Raw genomic sequence first — 25,085 nt, 5'->3', positions numbered from 1 at the left:
TAATAATATTTCACAATATTGTTGTTTTTTCTGTATTTATTATGAAATAAATGCATCCTTAATGAACATAAGAGACATTAAAATTAAAATAAGAGACATTAAAATAGCAATGTTTCCAAACTTTTGACTAGTATATATATATATATATATATATATGGATACTAGTCAAAAGTTTGGAAACATTGCTATTTTTAATGTACAGTACAGTCCAAAAGTTTGGAACCACTAAGATTTTTAATGTTTTTAAAAGAAGTTTCGTCTGCTCACCAAGGCTACATTTATTTAATTAAAAATACAGTAAAAACAGTAATATTGTGAAATATTATTACAATTTAAAATAACTGTTTTCTATTTGAATATATTTGACAAAGTAATTTATTCCTGTGATGGCAAAGCTGAATTTTCAGCATCATTACTCCAGTCTTCAGTGTCACATGATCCTTCAGAAATCATTCTAATATGCTGATTTGCTGCTCAATAAACATTTATGATTATTTTCAATGTTGAAAACAGTTGTGTACTTTTTTTTCAGGATTCCTTGATGAATAGAAAGTTCAAAAGAACAGCATTTATCTGAAATACAAAGCTTCTGTAGCATTATACACTACCGTTCAAAAGTTTGGGGTCAGTAAGAATTTTTATTTTTATTTTTTTGAAAAGAAATTAAAGAAATGAATACTTTTATTCAGCAAGGATGCATTAAATCAATCAAAAGTGGCAGTAAAGACATTTATAATGTTACAAAAGATTAGATTTCAGATAAACACTGTTCTTTTGAACTTTCTATTCATCAAATAATCCTGAAAAAAAATATTGTACACAAATATTTTGTACATCTGTACACAATAAATGTTTCTTGAGCAGCAGATCAGCATATTAGAATGATTTCTGAAGGATCATGTGACACTGAAGACTGCAGTAACGATGCTGAAAATTCAGCTTTGCATCACAGGAATAAATTACTTTGTCAAATATATTTAAATAGTACACAGTTATTTTAAATTGTAATAATATTTCACAATATTACTGTTTTTTACTGTATTTTTAATTAAATAAATGTAGCCTTGGTGAGCAGACGAAACTTCTTTTAAAAACATTAAAAATCTTAGTGGTTCCAAACTTTTGGACTGTACTGTATGTATATATATATATATATATATATATATATATGTTTCTGCATTTCGCCTCTATACATACTATATTATAGATATGTAGTATATAAACTGTAAGATAGATAGATAGATAGACAGACAGATAGATATTAATAAAGATTTTTTGTATGTTTGTATGTGCTTTTAAAAATATATCTGCAGTGAAAATGTTTTAAAACACACTATATTACTTGCTTTTACCAAGATTTACATCAGACCCATTCGACGATGATTTTGTTTGTTATGGTCGCTCATGACTTTTATTTTGACACCAGCACTTATTCAAAGCTAGTAGTCGAGCCTCTTCAGAACAGAGATAAACAAGCCGCAGACGACGTCTGCAACCCATTCAAGCATTGCAGATACAGGACTTAAAACGCGGATTTGCAGTGATTTCATTGGAGAGATGGTGAACTCAGTGATTAAAAGGTAAGGTGTTTTTCTTCTAACAATGTTTTGAGAAGGTATGGCGTGTGGATTTAATAATAAGCGATAAAAGGGCAAACGGTTTCCTCCAGTCGATGGATGTTTGTATGGCCTCATGCGCATGCAGTCGATAATTGTTGTTTATTGGTATTGGTGTTAGTTCATAGAAATTGAACCGTGTTGCCATTTCTTTATATCTAAATTGATATGAGCTTTTCAGGGGGGGTTGTGCTTTATTTGGCCGGAGTGTTTGTTTTTTATATACATTTGTAAAGACAATAGGTTGTCGGTTTTATTGTAAATATACCATTTAGAATAATAAACCAGAGGCTCTGAACTCTTAAAGTGATAGTTTTGTACCAGCTGAGCTTCAGTAATGTCTTCAGACAATAAAAACAGGACTGAGTGGTCTTCAGGACCACATGGTCAATAAACTGCTTTTCTTTTACATAGTCAGAGTGATAAAGTCCTGTAATGGCGCTACACCTTTGTTCTAGGGGACTGCAATCTTGCACAATCCATGTCAGAAGCTGTTTGTTTATAATGGTTGTTGTTTCATTAAGAAATCTGGTCAACACTTATACATTCAGTAGGCTGAATGAGCAGTTTTAAAGGCGTAAGGACACATAAAGGGTGAATTCAAGTAAATTGTGCCACTTCTTGACATTAATATGACATTCAAAGAGTGACCAAATTGCTTGAATTCACACTATAGTGAAATAATGCTTGAAAATCCATTAAATATTTATCCACCTTTCATCAGATTGGCTTCAAATGGAAGGCTTGTCTGTGCCAAAACAACTTCTGTTGTTCCTCTTTTTTTATGCAAAAGAAGCTGTTGTAGCTTAATATATTTGATTATAACTAGCAAAAATAACTTTGATCTTTCATTATGAGAGCATTGTTATTTATTCTCTAAACATTTTTTTTAACATATTTTAGGTGTTATAATCTTGCATCAAAAATACATTTATTGTTTTATACAGTGTTATTGTTTTTTAGAAGTTTATTACAATGTAATTACATTCAGACATTGTATCAAGTTAAATGTTAGTAGTAAAAAGACACTTAATATAAAGTAGGTCATGAAGCTACATGCACAATATTTATAAAAGTATGATCGAAGTGCTCTTTAAAAAAGAGTACTGCACGTCACACTGCAAGACTTCCTAAAAGTATTTCTGTAAACAACCTACATATCTGAAGGAAATGATGCACACACTTTCAGAATGAAGTAAAGTCCTGAGTACATTTTGTTCTCTGCTGTTTTGATACTGCCTGTGTTCAACCTTACTCTTGGCATAGCTCTCCTAGTCTCCCCCTCCCATCACCGTGCAAACAAACTTTGCTGAACCGCTCGCTCAGTCAGGCCAGGGAACTGCATGTGTCTCAGCAGAGTAGCTGGAGCTAGTCCAAAGAGTCAAAGAAGCAATCCTATAGAAAACAAACATAACATAGCACTTGTTAGTAACATAGCACTAGTCTGACAAACTGACTTAAACCACAGGGTTGACGATTGACGTTAATGTAAATCTGCTGCAAATTTATTGCATATCCACCAAGAGTTTGCAAAGAGAACACTGTGTTCCTGAAACAACCTATGAGTAAACAAACTCTCAAGACCTTTTCTCATATGGAAACATTGATATTGTTACTTTGCAATAATTTTTTACTTTTAAAGGCAAGGTTGAGCGTTGTAATGGCGATTTTTATTTTAAATAAATTCTGTTATTTTGAAGTTCCTATTCATTAAAGTATCCTTTTTTTTTTTTTTTTTTTTTTTTTTTTTAAATCAGGGTTTCCACAAAAATATTAAGCAGTACAACTGTTTTCAACATTGATAATCATAAGAAATGTTTCTTGAGCATCAAATCAGCATATTAGAATAATTTCTGAAGGATCATGTGACACTGAAGACTGGAGTAAAATCACAGGAAATATTACATTGTGCATTATATTTGAATAGAAAACTGTTATTTTAAATTGTAATAATATTACACAGTATTACTGTTTTACTGTATGTTTTGATCAAATAAATGCAGTCTTGGTGAGCATGAGAGACTTATTTCAAAAACATTAAAAAGGTCTTACAGACCTCATCTTTTGAACGTTAGTGTACATAGAGATGTTCATCTAGATTTGTTTTTACAGTAAGGTAAATCTGCTTCAAATGTACTGCATAACCACTCAAATTTTGCAAAGAGAACACTGTGTTCCTGAAATGACCTACATGAGAAGGCAAACTCTCAAAACCTTTTCTCATATGAATGCATGATAGTGATATTGTTCAGCCTTGCATGTCATAGCTCCCATAGTCTCCCCCGCCCATCACCGTGCAAACGAACTTCGTTGAACCTCTCGCACACTCTCTCTCGCTCGCTCAGTCAGTCCAGGGAAATGCATGCGTCTCAGCAGAGCAGCTGGAACGAGTCCGTATGGAAGCTGGTTTTCGCCACCAAAAAAAAAAAACATTAAAAAAAAAGGTAATTGCGATTTCTTATCTCACAATTCTAACTTTTTTCTTGCAATTGCGAGTTTACATCTCACAGTTGTGACTTTTTTTTTTCTTCTTGAAATTCATCTCCGAGCCGGACTTTGGACACTCCTGTGTTATAGGGAATGTTGTCTAGTGTAAATATCACAGGTCATACAGCTTCATATCCTGATGTACCGCCAGATTAATATCAATCAGTATAACATCTGACATGAACATTCCTCCCCACTAAAATCTGTCATGCTGCCATTGTCCTGTGAGGTTTAGAGGAGTTCATTTGAACAGGCTGGGATGGGTTGCACTGCACTTCCAGTCCCTCCTACGCTAAAACTGGGTGTTGACATTTTACCAGAACACATAATAACACTCAGTGTAAATCCCTAACCATCTAAACGGCACAAGGGATGGGCGTGACTGTTGTGACGTGGCTGAAGGACACAGTGTTCCTGCATTCATTTGCAAGAGCTTTGGAACAAGACTGCATGCACTGCTTTTAAATTATCAAAGTTTGAAAGATCTGCTTGGATACAAACATTCTTCCAAATATCTTCCTTTGTGTTCAGAAGAATAACAATTTATACCGATTTAGAACAACTTGAGGCTGAGAAAAGAATTTATTTTTGGGTGAACTATCCCTTTAAGGAAATATAATTCTCTCTTGATCTTATTACTCACTAATTGGATTGCAATGTGCAGAACAACCAGTTTATCCTACTAATACATTCCCAGAATATGCAAAGCCCAAAATCTGTTTTTTTGTTTTTGTTTTTGTGTCCCACAGAACAAATAATTTCCAATGTTGTCATGAATGTGATGGATGAGCTATTTCTGTGTGTTATTTTTAGCAGGGGTTGGGGAAGGTGTTTGTAATGGTCATTCTGTACGAGTTTCTCCCACAGTGACCACCGGCTGAGAGCGGATTATTGTGTAATCTTATGTGGTCGCCTGGGGGTTGAAATTGGATGCTGGGTCTTGCTTCAGCTTTTCTCAGATTTAGCTTTTTGTTCTGTCCTAAAACTTGCTGAGTTCCATCTTGATAAGATTTATGTTTTGTACAAAGATCATCATAGTAATTCTTTTTTTTTTCATCACTCAAAGAACAAAAAGGTGTTTTATTGTTTTATTTGACTTTTAGTGTTAGCCTATACACCATGTTCTAATTTTTGCTGGTTGTTTTATATGTGAAATAAAGACTTGTAAATGTTGACAGCTTGTTAATTTGTGTAGATGCATAAAAGCACATGCTAGCATGCATTGGCAGGTTTCCATTGATTATGCTTTAGGACTTTACACTTCATTTTAATGTTTTATGTTTGAAGTTAAGAGTAATATTTCTGTGAGATGATAACACCTACTAATGAATGACTTACTAAATCACCAAATCTGTTCTTCGATCGCTGTCTTAATATGGTTGTAGAGCTGCATGGTTCTGGATGAATTCACAATTTTTTTTTGTTTAATATAGAGATCACAATTGATTCTGAATAGACAACAACTAAACAAAATGGCATGTAATTTACTAGAGGTTCTAACAAAATGTCAATTGCTACAGTCTATATATATATATATATATATATATATATATATATATATATATATATATATATATATATATATATATATATATATATGTGTGATTTTAATTGTTTGAGTGAATGATTCAATGACTCACTCACAAAGATTTCTTTTGTTTCATTACTGGATGAATCTGCATTTTTGAACCAATCTCTTGAATAAATGATTCAGTGACAAACACATTTAAAGTCACTTGTCGCCACCTACTGATGTAATGATCAATGTCCTTTATACAGTCTTTATTTGTATCAAGCTACTTTCAAAAGGTGATTTACTCTATTGTAATCACTACCGTAGACATCAGTGTTTATATCTGAACCATAAACTTTTATCCTAGTACTTCTGTGATAATATGAATTATTATAACACAGAAATAATGATACTGTGTGGTTTTTTTTTTGCAGTGATTAATTGTGCAGCTTTATGGTTTATGCCCTTATGTTATATATTGGTCATGTGGTTACAAATAGTCATTTTGATTCAGGATGGCGATACATGACTGTTTGTTTATCCTGAGTTCCTGACTGAGTGAGTCCTTATACAGGCTTATTCCTGTGTTGATGTTTTTTTTAGAACATTACATGTCATTTGAGTATGATTTGGGAGAGGAATGTTTTTCTTTACCAAAGTACACTAAGCCTGACTTGACTGACCACAGACTACGTGCCGAATGAAACTTGGGCAGACATGCTGTGCGCGTTTCTGTCCTGTTTACTGCACCATGAAATACAATAACGCAATAAATCAATTCCTTGCTAATTATGTTCTGATAGCAGAAAGGCTAATCCAGTACTCTATATCTAAAGGAAATGTTTGACTACAGGAAAATAAAAAGTCTTTATCAAAGTTTGTTTGGGGTCAGTTTTGAAAAAGAGAAAAAAAAGAAAACGTATTCATCAAAGGTGCATTAAATTGATAAAGTCATCAAAGAATCCTGAAAAAAAATTAAAAATAACAACATTTTACACAAATAACCTGACAAAACAAATCAGTGAGTTCAGATAGTTGTGCTATGTTCTTTATGTTCGTAAAACCTGTGTTGCGAGTTTGGCAACCATTAATTTGGAATGGCAGGGGTCAGCAGAGTTCTGTTCTCTACAGAGCACAAAGGAGGTCACAGACTGAGGGCTGGGAGGGATAGGAAGCCAGGGGGAGGGCTGTGGGACACGCTTTAATGTCATAAACGACCCGGAGTTCTACATACTTGAGGCATGTGGAGGAGGGGAACTGGAGTGAAAGGCACAGAGTGAGGGCTTTCCCTTCCCTTCATTTTAAAGTTTATCTGGGACTCTCTTTTGGCAAGACCTGGATACAGAGCGCTAGAACACACCAATTACAGCTTGGAAAACTTTGAGGAATAGAGAATGAAGATGTAAGATATGGAGAGAATGTAGTGTTTTTGGTGTTCTAATTTTTGGATGAAGAAAAACTGGAAAGAAAAATCTTCAACAATTTAAAAAAACCTTTTATACTAAGATATGTCATTACAAAAACGTTATTTTGGCTTCTCTACAAGGATTTGATATTCTTAATTTGGTCATTTAAGTTTGTTTTTTTTTCTTGTTTTTCCTTGTTCAGGCCCAGTTTGGAACAGCGGAAGGTGCGTTCTCGTGACGCGGCACGCTGTAGGAGGAGTCAGGAGACTGAGGTGTTTTACGAGCTGGCGCACTCGCTACCACTTCCACGACGCATCACCTCCCACCTGGACAAAGCTGCCATCATGAGGGTGACGCTCAGCTATCTGCGCATGAACCGCTTGATCCAATCCGGTGGGTTCTGCTGAAATCAAGCAGGAATTGTATGATGTGTTGCAGTAGTCCTCAGTTGGTTGATCAAAACATAAAAATGAGTCCCAGATCTGTTTCAATAGGGTTGTGGACAGCAGGGGGGAAAACTGTTAAATGTCAGTAATGAGTGCAGCTAAATATAATCATGCTGGGGCCTGGGGGTTGTTGATGGTAGAAAGAAGTTGTTCAAAGACTGTTGGCAAACTGAAAAAATAGAATTTTGTTGAATTTGGGTTAAAGTTCAAGAAGGATAAACCTGGTTTGAGGTTAATTAATGGATGCCAGATGCATGAAAACATTGAAATTCTTAAGGCATTTTGAAACCAAACACTCAAAATATAAAGACAAGCTTGATCAAATAATAAATCTAGTTCAGTGTAATAAATTTCAGTGTTTAATTTTTTGAACCTTTTTTTTGGGCATTATAAATAATACTGGTACTGTGTTTGGATATATGCATTTATTTGATCAAAAAACAGAAATATTGTGAAATATTATTACAATTTAAAATAACTTTTATATTTGAATATATTTTAAAATGTATTTTATTTCTTGTGATGGCAAAGCTGAATTTTCAGCATCATTACTCCAGTCTTTAGTGTCACATGATCCTTCAGAAATGGTTCTAATATGATGATTTGGTGCTCAAGAGACATTATCAACAGTTGTTTTTTTTAGGATTATTTTAAAAGAACAGCATTTATTTGAAATAGAAATATTTTGTAACATTATAAATGTCTTTACTGTCACTGTTGATCAATTTAATGCATCCTGGCAGAATAAAAGTGTTAATTTCTTTAGGGAAAAAAACATTTGTGTATATAGTTCATGTAGGAACATGTCCAAATGCTTTTCCTTTGGCAAATATATTCTAGTGCTAATATTTGTTTTTTTGTCACATCCAGTGGGTCCAACCAAAACAAAGACTGAGGAAACGGAGAATCCCACTGATGGCTTTTATCAGCAGGCACTGGCTGGCTTTATTCTGGTGATGACCGAGGAAGGGGACATGATTTTCCTCTCAGAGAGTGTCAGCAAATACATTGGCATAACACAGGTTAGTGCATACTGCATAAAAACCCCACGGTGTTAATTCCACAATGTGGAACATTTTAGACATGTTGGCTGCAGTATGGTGACCTGTGGCTCAAGAATGGTATCACTTTGGATTCCTCCCTTGTGGTATGAGGCAATGTTCAGGTTACGTGTGTGACAAGACCCCTTAGAATAGATCCGTTCCTGAGGGAGCACATGCAGTCTTGTGTGTTTTTGTGCTATAATCTGCCAGCAGGGAATTAGTGTTTTTATGTATTAAGTAATGCAATGAAAAAAGAGATTGATTAGTACTGAAATCTAACAGATACGACAATAAAGATGTATATGATATTATGTAATGAAATTATATATATTTTTTGCTTGTGTTTTTAGTTGTCTAAATAATTTTATGTTAATGTGAAGGCATTTAAAGAATGATAGTGGGTGACTTGTTGGAAAGGACATGTAATCTCATACAGATGACCTACATTCACTTTTTTTACAGTTATAGAGTTCATCTAAGTTGAAACATGTTCAGGTGACTCTTATCTGGGAGTCAGTCAAATGCATATTCTAAATTTTTAAGTATGTAGTAAATGAAAAAAAATAAAGTTGGTCACATGTATGACATTATTTTGGATGAATGTAAATGTTTTCTCTTTTCATTCTTTTTTTTTTTAAACCATGTCTCTAGTGTTATGGTATTGTTTTGAGGAGATTTTAAATTTTGATGTGTTGTTTTACAGCTGGAGCTGCTTGGACAGAGTGTGTATGAGTTTGTTCATCCCTGTGACCAAGAAGAATTGCGAGACATCCTCACCACAAGACCAGGTAATAAAAGATTTCTAGCCCAAAGGATATTTACTGTTAATTGAATTGAGACTGACCAGGAGAATTTTTCATCCTCAGGTATTTCAAAGAAAAAGACCGAGAAGTTGGCAGAACATAATTTTTTCCTTCGGATGAAGAGCACACTCACCCACACAGGAAGAACAGTTAATATCAAGTCTGCAAACTGGAAGGTACATAAATTAATGTTTTCAATGACTGTAAATGACCCAAACTACATTCAAACTCACAAAATTGCAACTCTACCGTGTGTCCACATGCACTGCTCACCAGTTTTGTTTTTATTAAAAATGTGATGGCATGACATGGTTTAATCATTACTGGTGTTGGACTTCCTTTTGCTATTTTCACACACAGCACCTGTTAGCTCATTTTTAGCGGGTGTAGATTGCTCTGAAGGGTATGCAGAACTGTATCAGTATTACTGCTTCACATCAGCTTGGCTCTTTGTTGAGCTATGGGGTCAGGTCCCATGAGTGCATAAAACAGGACACAAATACGCAGAAGGCAGAGGTCCAACTACATTTAATGCCAAGACAGAAGGCACTGGTCCAGCTTGACCACTTGCTTCGCACGCAATGTTGCACAATATGTGTCTTCATCTTTGTCATGTGTATTTTGTTGAGAAATGAACAAACAGTCTGTGTGAAATTGTAAACTATCTGAACTCAAAATATATACACTTCTGTAAGATATTTTTTTTTTTTAAAGCAATCTCATCTGCTCACCAAGGCTGCATTTATTTGAAAAGTAATATTGTAAAATATAATTGAATATGTATTAAAATGTAATTTATTCCTGTGATGCAAAGCTGGATTTTCAGCATCATTACTCCAGTCTTCAGTGTCACATGATCCTTCGGAAATCATTCTAATATTCTCATTTGGTGCGCAAAAAGAACAGCATTTTTTAAGAACAGCATTTATTTGAAATAGAAATCTTTTGTAACATTATGTCTTTACTGTCACCTTTTGAACAATTTAATGCATCCTTGCTGAATTAAACCATTAATTTCTTTCAAAACTGACCCTCAAACTTTGATGACTTGAAAAGCAGTGCACACGGTCTCGTCCTGTAAATGAATGCAGGAACACTGTGTCCTTCAGCCAAGGCACAAGTCACGCCTATCCCTTGTGCTGTTTAGATGGTTAGGAATTTGTTATTATGTGTTCTGGTAAAATGTCAACACCCAATATCAGCGTAGGAGGGACTGGAAGTGCAGTGCAACCCATCCCAGCCTGTTCGAATGAACTCCTCTGAACCTCACAGGATAATGGCAGCATGACAGACTTTAGGGGCCGTTTACATGACACCGTTTTCAGCATAAAACCTTTTATGCATTTTGGACATACACGTTGTTGTGTAAACGTATCTTTGGTGTGGAGGAATGTTCATGCCAGGTCTTTTTAACTTTTTAAATGCCTTTACTGTCACATTTGATTAATTTGATACATCCTTGCTCAATTGAGGAGGAAAAAAAAAGCACCAAACTGTTGAACTGCAGTGTCCAAAGTGCAGATTGGACTAACTTTATAATTTTGTTATTTTATATGTTCTTTTTAAATAGCATTTTTCAATTTCTTCTCACAGGTCCTTCATTGCACAGGACACATGCAGACATTCAGCGGTGATGACGAGAGCTCGCTCCCTGCTGGCAGCTTCCTGACATTGCTGTGTGAGCCCATTCCTCACCCCTCCAGCGTTGAATTCCCACTTGACAGCAGCACTTTCCTCACACGCCATAGCATGGACCTGACTTTCACACAATGCGACGGACGGTAAGATGTGTAGAAATGCAGAAATGCATGCTTGTGCATATCCTCTTGAATGTATGCAACACGCACTCAAAGGTCGTAAAAGTTAAAATGGCTCATGGCAGCGTAGTGTCTGATGACTCCAGAGGGTCAGCTGAGTTTCTGTGTGTAGGAGTGTGCTCAGTTCATCTCTTTAAAACAGCGCTGTAAGGTTTCCAAATTCATCTTCCTACTCACGGTTTAATATTACTCACATACAGTGAGTGAATCTCACATTACTCAGTTTATCTGCAAACCTAATTATCTTGTAGCCGCAGACGTTTTATTCTCACTGTCTGTTTTTGAAATGTGTACGTGTGACAGCTGAAGACGGATTTCATTCATGGTGTCAGAAAGTGTGTGACTTGAGTTTCCTGTGTTTTTCTCTCAGCTTGCACTTAGAGCACAGTATATTTATAGTCTCACTGTTGGGATCACACACCACAACACTGAATGTGAAATTGCAGTTTTAATTGAATGTTATGAGATGAAAAAGATCCAAAATAATGGCAAGAATTGTCCCCTCAAGCTTCATGCAAAAACAAACATAAAGACAAACATATATGCAAGACCAGTGTAGTTGGATTCACAAACAAATGACTCTTCTCTCATAAAAGACTCATACAAGTTGCCTATTCAGAGTGACAAACACTCACTGAATCAGTCAGAAGAAAACTTTATGAACCAAAGTCTGACTCATTTACTGAACTGCGTCTGTCAAATGGTTCATGAAGTTTAAATGTGTAATTACTGATTAGTTATTCATACTATGGATGTTTTTCGTTTTATTGTTTTTTGGAAAAAAAAAAGTATTTTAATATAAGTTTGGAGACTTATTGATGGACTGCTCTCTGTGTTCACAGAGTCACTGAGCTTGTTGGATACCAACCTGATGATCTGATTGGCCGGTCTGCCTATGAGTTTTATCACGCCCTTGATTTTGATCATGTGACCAGGAGTTTACACATCTGTAAGTTTAATTTTTTTTCTTCTTCATTCTTTTCTGATATCTTGGTCTTTTTTTATTTTTTTTATTTTTTTACAATACATTCAGTCTCAACTATAACCACAACCAGTGAATTTAATTTGTTATTGAGGATATTGTCACAGAATTTTCAGCAATGTTTTGTTTTGATGCTTTCTTTTATAGAAGGAAAAAATGACCAATGCCAAACTGCTAAACTCCTCCTCATCTCTTTCCTTTTGTACTTGTAGTGTTCTCCAAGGGCCAGGTGTGCACCAGCCATTACCGCTTCCTGGCTAAGAATGGAGGATTTATCTGGACTGAGACTCAAGCCACTGTCCTCTACAACAGCAGGACTTCTCAACCCGAGGCTGTGGTCTGCCTCAACTTTATCCTCAGGTAGCTCAGTCTGACTCTGTGTAACATTTGTTTTTTGTCCCCTTTTTTTGCTAGATCAAGGTCTATCATTGTTTGGCCAGTGTGAGTTAGTTTTATTTTGATATCATTAATATACTATTAATGTTTTGAATTATTTGTTGTTGTTATTATTATAATTTCTGTTCTCATTCCATTTTTAGTTTTAGTAATTTTGTAATGTTAGTTTTTCAACTTAAAATAAATAATTAGAAATGCTGTTTCACCTGTGAACACACTTTTTGAGCATTGATCTGAACTTAAATGGTTCATTAAAAAGCAACCAACCTTAGGTCTGTATTTCAAGAAAGACAAGTGAAAGCATTTACTTTCACTTGCTTTACTGTACTGTAATTTACTGTAAAGCAAATGTACTGAGCTAAACATTTATTTTATACAAAAAATATATTTTATATGCATATTTTAACGAGTTTTGGCCGTTCATTTACACAACAATGCGTTTTTAGGCCCCTAAAATGCCAAACTTTTAAAAATGGGTTTCAAAGTGCAAGTTTTTGAAAACGATACCATTATTGTCTTCGTGTGAACTACAAAAATGCCAATTTGTTAAAAAAAAAAAAATTGTCGTCATGCGCATTACATGGTCTGTCTATAGGCGCATAGTTTTTTTTTTTTTTTTTTTTTAACAAAGTGACATCGCCAACTACTGGCCTGGCAATAATAATACAGCGTTTTCAATCGTTTTCACGGATGTGTGAATGGGGATCATTTTGACAACACTGTCGTCTGTGCAAGAAAAATGCAAAATTAAAACTTTTCCATTTTTACCCTAAAATTGCTAGAAAAGCAAAGCCATATGTCTAAACAAGTTTTTACAAGTTTTCACAAGATGAATTTTGAGTGCTTAAGCTTTCGAATGATACCTGATTTATATTGATCTGTAAAAAGGCAATAAATAAACATAAAGTGACAATTAACAGTGTTATATTATAATTATTATTATATTTCATTTTATTTCAGTTAATTTTTTTTTTTTTTTTTTCAAGCTACAAAAATATTTGAATAGTTTTAGTTAACGATAATAACCCTGGTGTGAATGAAGGAGTAATTCTTGTTTCTCTCTTTCTGGCAGTGGCGTGGAAGAGGCAGATGTTGTGTTCTCGTTGGAACAGACCTGTCAGAAACCAAAACCCAAAGCAGAAAAGCTGAGTGTGCTGGAGAAGGTGGAGGAGGAGGAGGAGGAGGAGGAGGAAGAAGAAGAAGAAGAGGACTCGGACATGGATGAGAGCAGCACTGCGAAGCTCTTCCTCCAGATGAAGGAGAACCCAGAGGAGTTAATGCAGCTGGCACCTCACTCTGGAGATGCTATCATTTCCCTAACAGGTGCTCGCAATCATGCTTTCCTACAGAACAGGAATGTTTGTGATTTGGTCCTCTAAAATCAGTTTGGTTGTAGATTCTTAGAAAATCTAATATGATCCTAATATTGCTTTGTATTATTCACAGAGGGTGTGGAGTTGTCCTTCTGTCGTCCGTCTAGTCCCAACAGTGTCCCAGAATGCCCTCAGGACCTCTGTACGCCTGAACTCCGCCAGCTCCTTTCTCCAATATTCGACAGACCCACCAAATCTCCACCTGCTGCGGTAAATACGAGATTTTATGTTTGTCTGGGTATCTTTGTTGGTTTAAACGGTTGATCTGACATTTAAGGGTCTGTTTTAGAGCCCTGCTGAAGAGCTGCCCATGGAGATGGAAGGGGTAGAGAAGTTCTTCGCCCTCAAACCTGAAGAGAGTGTAACTCTGAAAGGACAATCAGAGGTAGTTCTCAAAATGATTTTTAGATGCCTTCTGAGATGTTTTAGACACATTTGAGAGAGAAGTCATGGGTGTTTAATACGTTCATTCTCTGACAGGCTATGGATGAGATTGATTTGGACATGCTAGCTCCATATATCTCCATGGATGATGACTTCCAGTTGACCTTCCTGCCCCAGAGTGAAATGGCTGCATCTTCAGAAATGTTAACCAACTCTTCAAGGAAACGGTAAGGATGATAAAGGAGCTTTCAGATGTTGATGATGATTTCAACATAACTTAATCGTCTTGAAGATGCAATCTGAATGTTTCAATTATGATAACATGCACTATCGTTCAGAAGCTATGGTCTGATGTTTTTTTTTTTTATGTTTTTGAATTTTTTTTTTTCCTCTTATGCTCACAAATGTTGCGTATATTTGATCAAAATACAGTAAAAACAGTAATATTGTGAAATATTATTACACTTTGCAATACCTTTTTTCTATTTAAATACATTTTAGAAAGTAATTTATTACTCCAGTCTTCAGTGTCACATGATCCTTCAGAAATCATTCCAGTATGCTGATTTGCTGCTCAAGAAACATTTAAGATGTTTATGCTTTTTTTTTCTAGGATTCTTTGATAAATAGAAAGCTTTTGTAACATTATAAATTATTTACTGTTACTTTTGATCAATTTAATGCGTCTTTTCTGCATAAAAGTATTCATTTCTTAAAAAGCAAAACTTTTGAAGAGTAGTGTATAATAGTGGATATTTATTGTCCCGTTCTATGTCGTTCTCCAAAATAGATGTTTAGAAGATGAGGAGGAAGATGACATTCCTGTTTTGGCTGCCAAATGGGAGAGGAAACAGATGAGCAGCTCCATAGAGGAACAGCTTCTGCTCAGCCACACATTACTGGTAAGGAAGGACAAATGTTATTTTTGAGCCTTCACCTTTTAAACTTTATTCATACAAAACACTTGGTATAGAAAATGTTTCAGATTGTGATTTTTTTTTTTTGTTTTGTTTTTGCTGGCAGAATGGCTTGTCCGACGATGCTTCAGAAGAATTTGAACCACCACCTCAAAAGCGATGTCAGCTTTTGACCGACAGGGACCCGTTACTGGGCGGAGCGCAGGCGTTATGTGATACAGCAGGTATGCGACCACTTTTTTTAAAAAGTCCCGTTGAAGATAAAGTTAATTTGTAAAAGCTAACTCATTCGCTTTATTTTCTCGTTAACAGCTCTCATGAAGGACACCTTCCTATCACGCCCACCTGACTTAATGCGACCTGTTGCTGAAACCATGTCGTCCCTTACTTGAAGAATAAAGAATGTGGATGAGTTCTCAGCAAAAACAATGACCGCTAAACACGGAGGGTTACGAATAACCCTCTTTTCGCTCAACATGTATCAGCTTAACATGTATTTCAAAGAGTGATGTTTTACGCACAAAACACAGGAGGATAATTGGCCTAAACATTTTTTTACATTTGTTTTTTTTAATTTTTTTTATGATACACACATTTTTTTGCCCCAATACTATAATGAAGAGTAGTTAAAATAGACTTTAGTTAATAGAATTAGTATAATATAGTCATTGGTTATGAACTCATGCCCATTCTCAGCAGAGACTCTGAATTTAGATTCGTCAGTAGATAGCAGCATTTCTAAAAAATAATGGTGCTCCAGTTGCCCCTGACGTTCAGTCCAGTTTCTTCCAAAGCACAAATGCGGCTAAAAGGGGGTCGAAATCGAAGCTAAACTGGTCAGGATATGTTAGAAATAGTGTTAAAATGTTGTTCTACCACTTGTAGCCTTAATCTAAACCTATAAATCCCATTACTTCAAGCATAACCTCATTTGACTGTAAGTTTTTCTGAAAGAAGCTTCTCGGGGTGATTTCTTACAGTGGTTCTGTTTAGTGCTAGAATCATGGGTTAGGCTGATTTTAAGTCGAGGTGATCATGCTTTTGAGTTAGATTATTCACTGAGGCCATAGCTGACAAACGCAACAAATACTCTATCAGTGATCATCTGATTTTTATAAAGCATTTTATATACTTTTGCAATTACAACTTGTAAGTGAATCTATACTATGTGTCTTTTGGTGTTGAACTACAAATATTAATGTTTTCTGTTCGTGTCACTTCCAATGTCAAATGATCTGTTTAAAAAAAAAAAAAAAGGCTATGGTGTTGATACTGCTGTCATATTGACTGATGTCTTTTTGAATCATAATATGAGATGCTAAAACGACAAATGTACTAGTAAATTGCTTGAAAGCATTGACAGCAAAGCGATCTTGTTGTTTGTTGATCCTCTTTTATGCAGCAGATACTTTTTGTTAAATAGTGGCATACATGATTAGTTGTGGTGCTTTTTTCAGTTGGCTGTGAAGTTATATTCCCCTGATTTCTGTAGCTAGGACAGACACCACTTAAGGGGCCTTATTCAAATGGTGTCCAATAAGACACATGCCTTCTCATATGGATAACAGTTCTTCTGAAAACTTAAACTTTTTGTGTATGTTACTTTGTGTATTTTTGCATCATTTATTTCCAATGTATGAATACCTTGTATTATCTGATAAAGAAATAAAACCTTTTAAATGCTTTCAAAACATGTTGTGTACTATTGTAAACGGACACCAAAATATTCATCTTGATTATTTAAAGGTGCAATGTGTAAATTTTAAGAGGACCTATTGACAGAAATGCAATATTAATATACATAACTATGTTTTCAGTGGTGTATAAAGACCTTACATAATGAACCGTTATGTTTTTATTACCTTAGAATGAGCCATTTCTATCTACATGCACCGTGGGTCTCCTTACATGTTAAAGGATTAGTTCACTTTCAAATAAAATTTTCCTGATAATTTACTCACCCCCCATGTCATCCAAGATGTCCATGTCCTTCTTTCTTCAGCTGAAAAGAAAACATTCCAGGATTATTCTCCTTATAGTGGACTTCAATGGCCTCCAGACGGTTGAAGGTCAAAATTACAGTTTGCAATTAATTTTAAAACGTATTGTATTATGGAGAAAATTCTGTATTGCTGTTACTAAAAATAAAGCTGCATCTGATTATGCTATGTTAGCTACTTGACAAAATAGTGTTTTTTCTCTGAGGCATGGTAAAGCATGATAAATCGAAAAAAGACTAAACGTGTTGAGCTATATAACAACAATTAGTTTTCTGTCTATAAATATATTAAAGAAACAGATGTTCCCTTGTCTATTAAAACGTGTAATATTTTAAAACGTCTTTGGCGTTTCCATGGTTTCTACAAAATAAAACCGGAAACCGAGGGTAACGCGGGTATGACGCAATTGACAGGCGACTCCTCACACGTCCCGGACCCGCAGCCTTGGTTAAAATTGCAATTTTCTCACGATTTACAAGTAGTTGGAAACATTTAGGATATTGTAAGTACTCAAGTGAACAAAATATATAACACTGGCCTAGTGGGTTTTGGATATTTTACTGCAAAAACATTACATATTGCACCTTTAATGCATAAAAGATTGTTGTATTATTTTACTTATGTGGCAACGAGCAGACACTATGTTCCAACTATCTCTAAAAGAGATTAATATTAAACACAAAAACACTCGGTGTTTAATATTAAACAACACAAAACACCCGTGTTTTCCCAGCACGTGTGTGCAGTACTGCGTTCGACCTCAAGATGGAGACAGGGCTTACTGCCAAGTCTACAAGGTGAGAGTGTACTTATGTCGATAAATAATTTGCAACATGACCTCTTTTGCAAGAATATTCTGTAAACAACTGGGCAATGGTAAGTTTCACCTCAGTTTGCCCCAGATTGAACGAAACGAATGAAAGTTTTGTTGATTGTTTTACTATATTTAATTTATTTGAATAGCTACTTCCTATCTTTGCAGAGTCGAGAAACCTGTTTATCATTACACGATCTACGGACTATAAATAAAGGCCCAAAGCAAGCATATCTCAGAGGCTTTATATAGGTCAAATGTAAGTGTGTAGGTGTCTTGCTTTCCTTTTCTGCTTCTATAACACAAGTTCCTTGTGATCTTCTTATGTGTCATGGTTTAGCCAACATTGATCTGTCTGAACAAACGATCTTGATAACAACTTTTAACAAGCTTAATACTGTATTAGAGCTGTTAACCCCGCAGTGTTATTAACCACACCACATAAACCACTGAAAATGTTGGTTTTATGGGATCAACCTATGATAACCTCAAAGTATATGTGTTAAAACACCATTCAAAAACCCAAGAAAGATTTAAAATCATTTTTAATAGCAAACATTCCATTCATAAAGTTTTAAAAATGTATAATTATTAATTTTACATAGTCTATTTGTGCAGAACTATATACAAGATGTAAATGTTACATATCATAAAATGATAAATGAAAAATATAAACACAAAAACACATTCAATGTCCATTCAGCAAGCATACTTCAAGTCAATTCCCCTGTTCTATATATTAACGCAATATTTAACAACAGATAGATCTATACAGGTGGAAGGATTCAGAATAAAATCATATATACTACAATTCATCAGTCAACAGGCACAATCTCAGTCTGGCTATGACATTCAAGCAATCTAAATGCTCTGAAAAAACACAGAATGAGGTTAAAGGTCAGGTATCAGTCAAAGGAATCATATTCTTTCCGTGCTAATCTTAAGTCATCACCCCTAAAATTTAACTACACAGCATCTCATCCTCACAGATATAGCTGCAATACCTACATTATTAAATAAAAGTCATTCATCAATCATAAAAGTCTCCTTGAACACCTTGTTTCCCCTCACGGAGGGGAGACGACAGCCACATCTCCAGCTTGGTCAGTGAAAACATTGACAAATGAATACTGCAGCAGGTCACCAAAGAAAACCAAATATATCTGACCAATAAGGTCGTTGCGAAACATTTGCACCAGTTTTTTACTGGTGTTTTAAGCCACAAAAGGATGAATCCACAATCAAAGTTTGAAAGAAAAGTCACAAGGACTGTGCAAGGAATGAACAATCAAAAGGCTAAAGGTGAGTTCATTTATAGTCCAGTAATTAGTTGTTTTTATCATCAGAAAGTGCACTTTGCAAAGCCCGTTCGTCACTGTCATTCCCAGTGTCTCTGGATCGTGATTGGACCTCTTCATAAGGTGGCGGCGGAGTCTCTGTGCTCTGATTGGCTGTGTCTGTGCCACGACTCAAATCGGACCGTATGAGCGAAGTCAGTGGACTGTGTTCTGATGCGTCCTGGGCCAGTAGGAGCTGAGTGGGTCCACGGAACGGCGGGAGTCGCTGGCCCCAACTGCCGTAGATTGCCTCCTCATATGTGGGAAGAGATACAGGTAAACCATCTACCACAAGGTCCAACTGGTCTGAGGAACGCCTGATGAGAAAGACGCAACAGTTAATGTGATGCTGATATCCACCTTATTTTGCAACATGGAAGTAAGCTGGTGGTTACACTACCATTTTGTTTTCTATTTGGATAGATTTTAAAATGTTATTTATTCCTGTGATGTCAAAGCTGAATTTCCAGCATCATTACTCCAGTCTTCAGTGTCACATGATCCTTTAGAAATCATTCTAATATGATGATTTGATGCTCAAGAAACATTATTATTATCAATGTTGAAAACAGTTGTGCTGCTTAATATTTTTTTGGAAACCATGACACATTTAAAGATTCTGTGATGAATAGAAAGGTCAAAAAGAATAGCCTTTATAATTTAGAATGTTACAAAAGATTTCTGTCACTTTTGATCATTTTAATATGGAAGCTTGTTTCCGCCATGAAATAAAAAATAAATGTAATTGCGACTTTCTCGCAATTCTGACTTTACAACTTGCAATTCTGACTTTATATCTCACAATTCTGAGAAAAAAAGTCAGAATTGCAAGTTGTAAAGTCAGAATTGCGAGATGTAAAGTCAGAATTACGAGTTATAAAGTCAGAATTGCGAGATGTAAAGTCAGAATTGTGTGATATAAAGTCAGAATTGTGAGTTATAAAGTCAGGATTATGTGACAAAGTCAGAATTGCGAGATATAAAGTCAGGATTATGTGATATAAAGTCAGAATTGCGAGATATATAGTCAGAATTGTGAGTTATAAAGTCAGGATTATGTGATATAAAGTCAGAATTGCGAGTTATAAAGTCAGAATTACGAGTTATAAAGTCAGGATTATGTGATATAAAGTCAGAATTGTGAGTTATAAAGTCAGAATTGTGAGATATAAAGTCAGGATTATGTGATATAAAGTCAGAATTGCGAGTTATAAAGTCAGAATTGCGAGTTATAAAGTCAGAATTGTGAGTTATAAAGTCAGGATTATGTGATATAAAGTCAGAATTGAGAGAGATAAAGTCAGAATTGCGAGTTATAAAGTCAGAATTGCAAGTTATAAAGTCAGAATTGTGAGTTATAAAGTCAGGATTATGTGATATAAAGTCAGAATTGAGAGATATAAAGTCAGAATTGCGAGTTATAAAGTCAGAATTGCGAGATGCAAAGTCAGAATTGCAAGTTGTAAAGTCAGAATTGCGAGTTATAAAGTCAGAATTGTGAGTTATAAAGTCAGGATTATGTGATATAAAGTCAGAATTGCGAGTTGTAAAGTCAGAATTGCGAGATGCAAAGTCAGAATTGCGAGATATAAAGTCACAATTCTGAGAAAAAAAAAGTTAGAATTGTGAGCTATAAAGTCAGAATTGCGAGATATAAAGTCACAATTCTGAGAAAAAAAAAGTTAGAATTGTGACTATATCTCGCAATTCTGACTTCATAACATGCAATTCTTACTTTGTAATTCACAATTGCGTAACTTGCAATTCTGAGAAAAAAGTCTGAGATAAGTCGCAATTACCTTTTTTATTTTTTTATTTAGTGGTGGGAACAAGCTTCCATATTTTAATGCATCCCTGCTGAATAGTAATTTTTTTTAAATTCTTGCTGACCCCAAACATTTTAACTGTTGTGTGCAATTCATTGCTTTTGCAACCTTTTTTTTTAGCTAGTGAAATGGCATACCGTTGCGTTCGGCAGGAGAGTAGACGGGATTTGATGACCAAACAGGCTGTTGTTGTGAGAAGGAAGATGGACACTCCAATAGCAGTCGTAGCCACGCTTGGGATAGAATTGACTATTTTTTCTTGTTGTTCAGCTTGACCATCTGTAAAAAAAAAAAAATCAAAAACACACACAAACCATTTAAAGACTTCCGTCAAATAGCCTGAAAAAGTACTGACATGCAATTTAAGGCCGGATGCCAAGCATGTTTTTTGGAATAAGTGGTTGAGTGACATGTTTACATCCTTTGATTCGGATTCTATGATGCAAACATTTTCCGAAGGCTTTACGTGCATCACAGAAAAAGTAATACTGGTTAGTTTGGTGACTTTGCTAACTTCCTGCTCAAGCTGTTGGTTTCCTCTCGTGATATGTTTCGGCTCAGACAAGGAAGTGAGTGCGGTGAATGAAGTATCATGGTTTCTCCCCTGCTTGGTATAGGACTTTACTTCCCTACCAGGTCCCTATTTAGGTCATTTATTAATGGTTGTGCTTATGTAATTCCTTCCTCAACACATTTGCTTCATTCAGAATGCAGAACTATTGGATAACTGATGCAAGAGGAAAGAGTCTGATATGTCAGCACACGCTGCATCCAGTCTTTTGCATAAGTCTCTTACTTCCAAAGACAGTAAATGGTTGGACTGCAATGGCTGGTATTCCGGCACAAGCAAATGCAACTCCATTTTTTTCTTTTTCTCTTACCTAGTCGGGGTATACAGGTGGGCATTTTTGGATGCCATTCCCCATGTTGACACTTTGACCAATGGTGGCGTTTGGGAAGAGTGTAGCCGGGCTCGCAGAAGAAGCGAATGATGCTCTTTTGGGGAAAGCCACGACAGGGAGAGGGTTCACAGCGGAAACCTCCATGCTCAGGGATGATTGGGTGGGAGCAATTCTTGCCTTAAAATAATAATAAAAAAAAAAAAGCTACATAAGACACTAAGATAAATTTCAGCCATTTCATGTAGTCCCTATATGCATGTTGGTTTTATATGAAACATTTACACCATTTGATGTATCTATGATACAATTTGCCATTTTAGATTTTTTTCTGCATGTTGGTTGCACAACATGATTCTAGTGGAGAACATTTTTCAAATGTTGATAAGTAACAATACCAAACTAATAATATTTATATTCATAGCTAAAATATAATAATTAATAAAATGTTTTCTTTTCAAGAATTTTGAATCTTTTTTATCATTATGATCAGGACAGCAGTACAACCCTGACAATCTTCTGTTTTAAAATATTTAAAAATGTCACTTATTCCTGTGATGGCAAAGCTGAATTTTCAGCATCATTACTCCAGTTTTAAAAGTCACATGATCCTTCAGAAATCATTCTAATATGCCGATTTGGTGCATTTTTCACATGTTTTTATTATCAAAAAATGTTATTTTCATATTTTCAAGTTTACTGTCAATTTTGATCAACTAAAATGCATCCTTGCTGAATTAAACTATTAAATATTACTGCCCCCCCAAACTTTTGAATAAAAAATGTATACAAAGTTTCATAAGCGATTATTGCTAAAATTATAATTTGCCTATCTTTACAAGCGGCTTTCACAGGAAGTTAGTGGCTGCTATCTGGAAGAGGAAGATGTGGCATGCTGAAAGGAAATCTTCAAACCTGTGGTTAAGTCTGGCAGAGCAGCCAGCATGAGAACCCCGCAGCTCAGGGCAGTACGCAGACATGGCCAGAGAGACAATCGCTGTGCAGACATCAAAACACCTGACCTGCTGACACAACAGACAAACAAAAAGACTCAGTAACCTCCAGCCATTCACTTATCAGCAGTTTCTATTACTGAACAGATCCGTGGGTTTGAGTCTTGCATTCACTGCGTTGACAGGTTCGATTTGAGCATCATTCGGAAATGCATTAAAGGGACAGTTCACTCAAAAATGAAAATTCTGTCATCATTTACTCTCCCTCAAGTAGTTTCATACCTGTATGAATTTCTTCTGGTGAACACAAAGGAAGATATCTGGAACAATGTCAGTAACCAAACAGATCTCGCCCCCCCCCCCCCCCCTGTTCAACAGAACAAAGAAACAGGTTCGGAACAACTTGAGGGTGAGTTCATTTTTTGGTGAACTATCCTTATAAGTGCATTCATTGTTGTGACTAAACAATTGTGTTTTAAACCATTAACCACATGTTGGTGAGGTTGCACAGAGATGGGAGGAGGGATGCATCTACAGCTGGCCGTGAAACAGCTGGTACACGTCACACCCAGCATGTGACCCGAGAATAACACAACCTGCACGACCCAGAGTGCAACTTCCCATGCCAAAGGTGGGGCTAAATGTCAGGGCGTCACTCAGTAGTGGTCTAAAAATGACTGGTGGCTTTGCCACAAACTGGGGCAAGATGCATGCAAACATGTCAAGAACCATAAAGACAGAATGCTTGCTTTGATTTCTGCAATGGTGTAGTCATCTGTGCAACATGTGGGATTGTCCCTCCTTGGCAGCTTGACATTTTCACAGATAAGCTTGGCACAAAACATACCACAACGTGGGCGGCTTGCTGCCACCTCCTTTACTAAATTCATTATTAAACTGTAGAACTTAAATGTGAATCCTTTACCAGTAAGTGCATTTTGCAGAAGGATTATGTGAGCTGCATACTGCAATTACAAGTTATACTGCGCATTATGCATGTTATTAATATGTATACTATGCATGGGGAAATATTGTGTATTTGCATTATGTTCTACTGTACACACTAGTAACAGACCAATAATCCGCTTAACCACTAATCAGATCTTTAGTATCAGATCTACCAATAAATGGAATAAATGCAAAGCAACTAAAAAAAATTATATTGAAATTAATTTAGATGTGCAGAAAATTAATAGCATGAATGTTATTAGTATTAATATAATTAAATCTGAAATAAAACCATAATAACAACTAATTTTGCTTATAGAACACAAACCTATATAAAATATCAGTTCATCTCTACACATGATTTTCACTAAACCATTATGATGTTGTGACAATAAAATGATGTGTATAGCAAAGAATTTAAGAGTTAAAGTGCTCTGCTATTAGGTTATTAATATGCATTTTTCTGTTAACTGGCAATTAAAAAAAGCTAGTTAGGGAAATGATGGGAAACATCACAGACACACACAATAAAAGAGAACTGATCTTTGATTCTTCTGCTCTGCTAATCAAGCCATTAATCTACAATGCTGGTGCTGTTCATCATTGCTGTGCACTACAACACTGTACAAAACCCATATGTGATTCAATAGCACCATTCACACGCTTACTGTGGGTTTGTGAAAAGGACGACAGGTGCACAAAAGCTCTATTGTAGCATCATTTTGTATGTTCAAATCTGACCCAAAACGAAACTCACCTGGCAATGCAGCTTCGCGGTGATGTGAGGTTATAAAATCGATCTAGTCCAGTCGGTTCTTTAGTGTGTTTTCATTTACAAGGGGTCCGTCAGAGATTTCAGATGACTTAACGCACAACCTGTGGCCCCCGGCTGAATTCAGGACCTGATTCAACAAGTGCATCTATTCCCGAGCAGCTGTCAGATGACTCACCGCACAGCTGAGTTATCATACGCAGCTCGAGCTCTGATTGGTCGCCGACAGCCCCGCCCAACAGCGACGAGAATGGACCGCCCACTTTGGCCGTCATATTCTGGAAACCGAAAGCCATTCGTAGAAAAAGGCATTGTGGTTGCATTATTTATACAAATATTTTCACGACCACACC

The 25,085-nt window shown here is 35.7% G+C and overlaps 2 protein-coding genes across 3 annotated transcripts; one reads left to right on the top strand and one right to left on the bottom strand.

The window, feature by feature from the left end:
- Window positions 1-1,424: 1,424 nt before the first annotated feature.
- On the top strand, window positions 1,425-16,874 carry hif1al (hypoxia inducible factor 1 subunit alpha, like). The gene is made up of 15 exons (XM_048160905.1): window positions 1,425-1,580; window positions 7,225-7,415; window positions 8,339-8,490; window positions 9,215-9,299; window positions 9,378-9,490; window positions 10,908-11,095; window positions 11,974-12,080; window positions 12,326-12,473; window positions 13,582-13,832; window positions 13,956-14,092; window positions 14,172-14,267; window positions 14,363-14,493; window positions 15,057-15,168; window positions 15,290-15,407; window positions 15,496-16,874. Exons 1-15 carry the CDS (start codon window positions 1,558-1,560, stop codon window positions 15,573-15,575), a joined length of 1,932 nt encoding a protein of 643 aa, XP_048016862.1. The 5' UTR covers window positions 1,425-1,557; the 3' UTR covers window positions 15,576-16,874.
- Window positions 16,875-18,524: 1,650 nt separating this feature from the next.
- Window positions 18,525-24,915, bottom strand: zgc:152863 (uncharacterized protein LOC562658 homolog). Of its 2 annotated transcripts, none has more exons than XM_048160907.1 (5): window positions 24,718-24,915; window positions 22,975-23,084; window positions 22,042-22,239; window positions 21,298-21,439; window positions 18,525-19,651 (listed from the first exon to the last, which is right to left on the bottom strand). In XM_048160907.1, the coding sequence occupies exons 2-5, from the start codon at window positions 23,066-23,068 to the stop codon at window positions 19,324-19,326; spliced, it is 762 nt and encodes a 253-aa protein (XP_048016864.1). In that variant the 5' UTR covers window positions 23,069-23,084; window positions 24,718-24,915; the 3' UTR covers window positions 18,525-19,323. The 2 variants fall into 2 exon arrangements, with proteins under 2 accessions (XP_048016864.1, XP_048016863.1); XM_048160906.1 differs by having other exon boundaries at window positions 22,975-23,081; window positions 24,718-24,914.
- Between the last annotated feature and the right edge of the window lie 170 nt (window positions 24,916-25,085).

Source organism: Megalobrama amblycephala, linkage group LG16 (assembly GCF_018812025.1).
Source record: "Megalobrama amblycephala isolate DHTTF-2021 linkage group LG16, ASM1881202v1, whole genome shotgun sequence".
NCBI lineage: Eukaryota > Metazoa > Chordata > Actinopteri > Cypriniformes > Xenocyprididae > Megalobrama > Megalobrama amblycephala.
The sequence above is the reverse complement of the archived record's forward strand: the minus strand, read 5'-3'. Positions and strand labels throughout refer to the sequence as shown.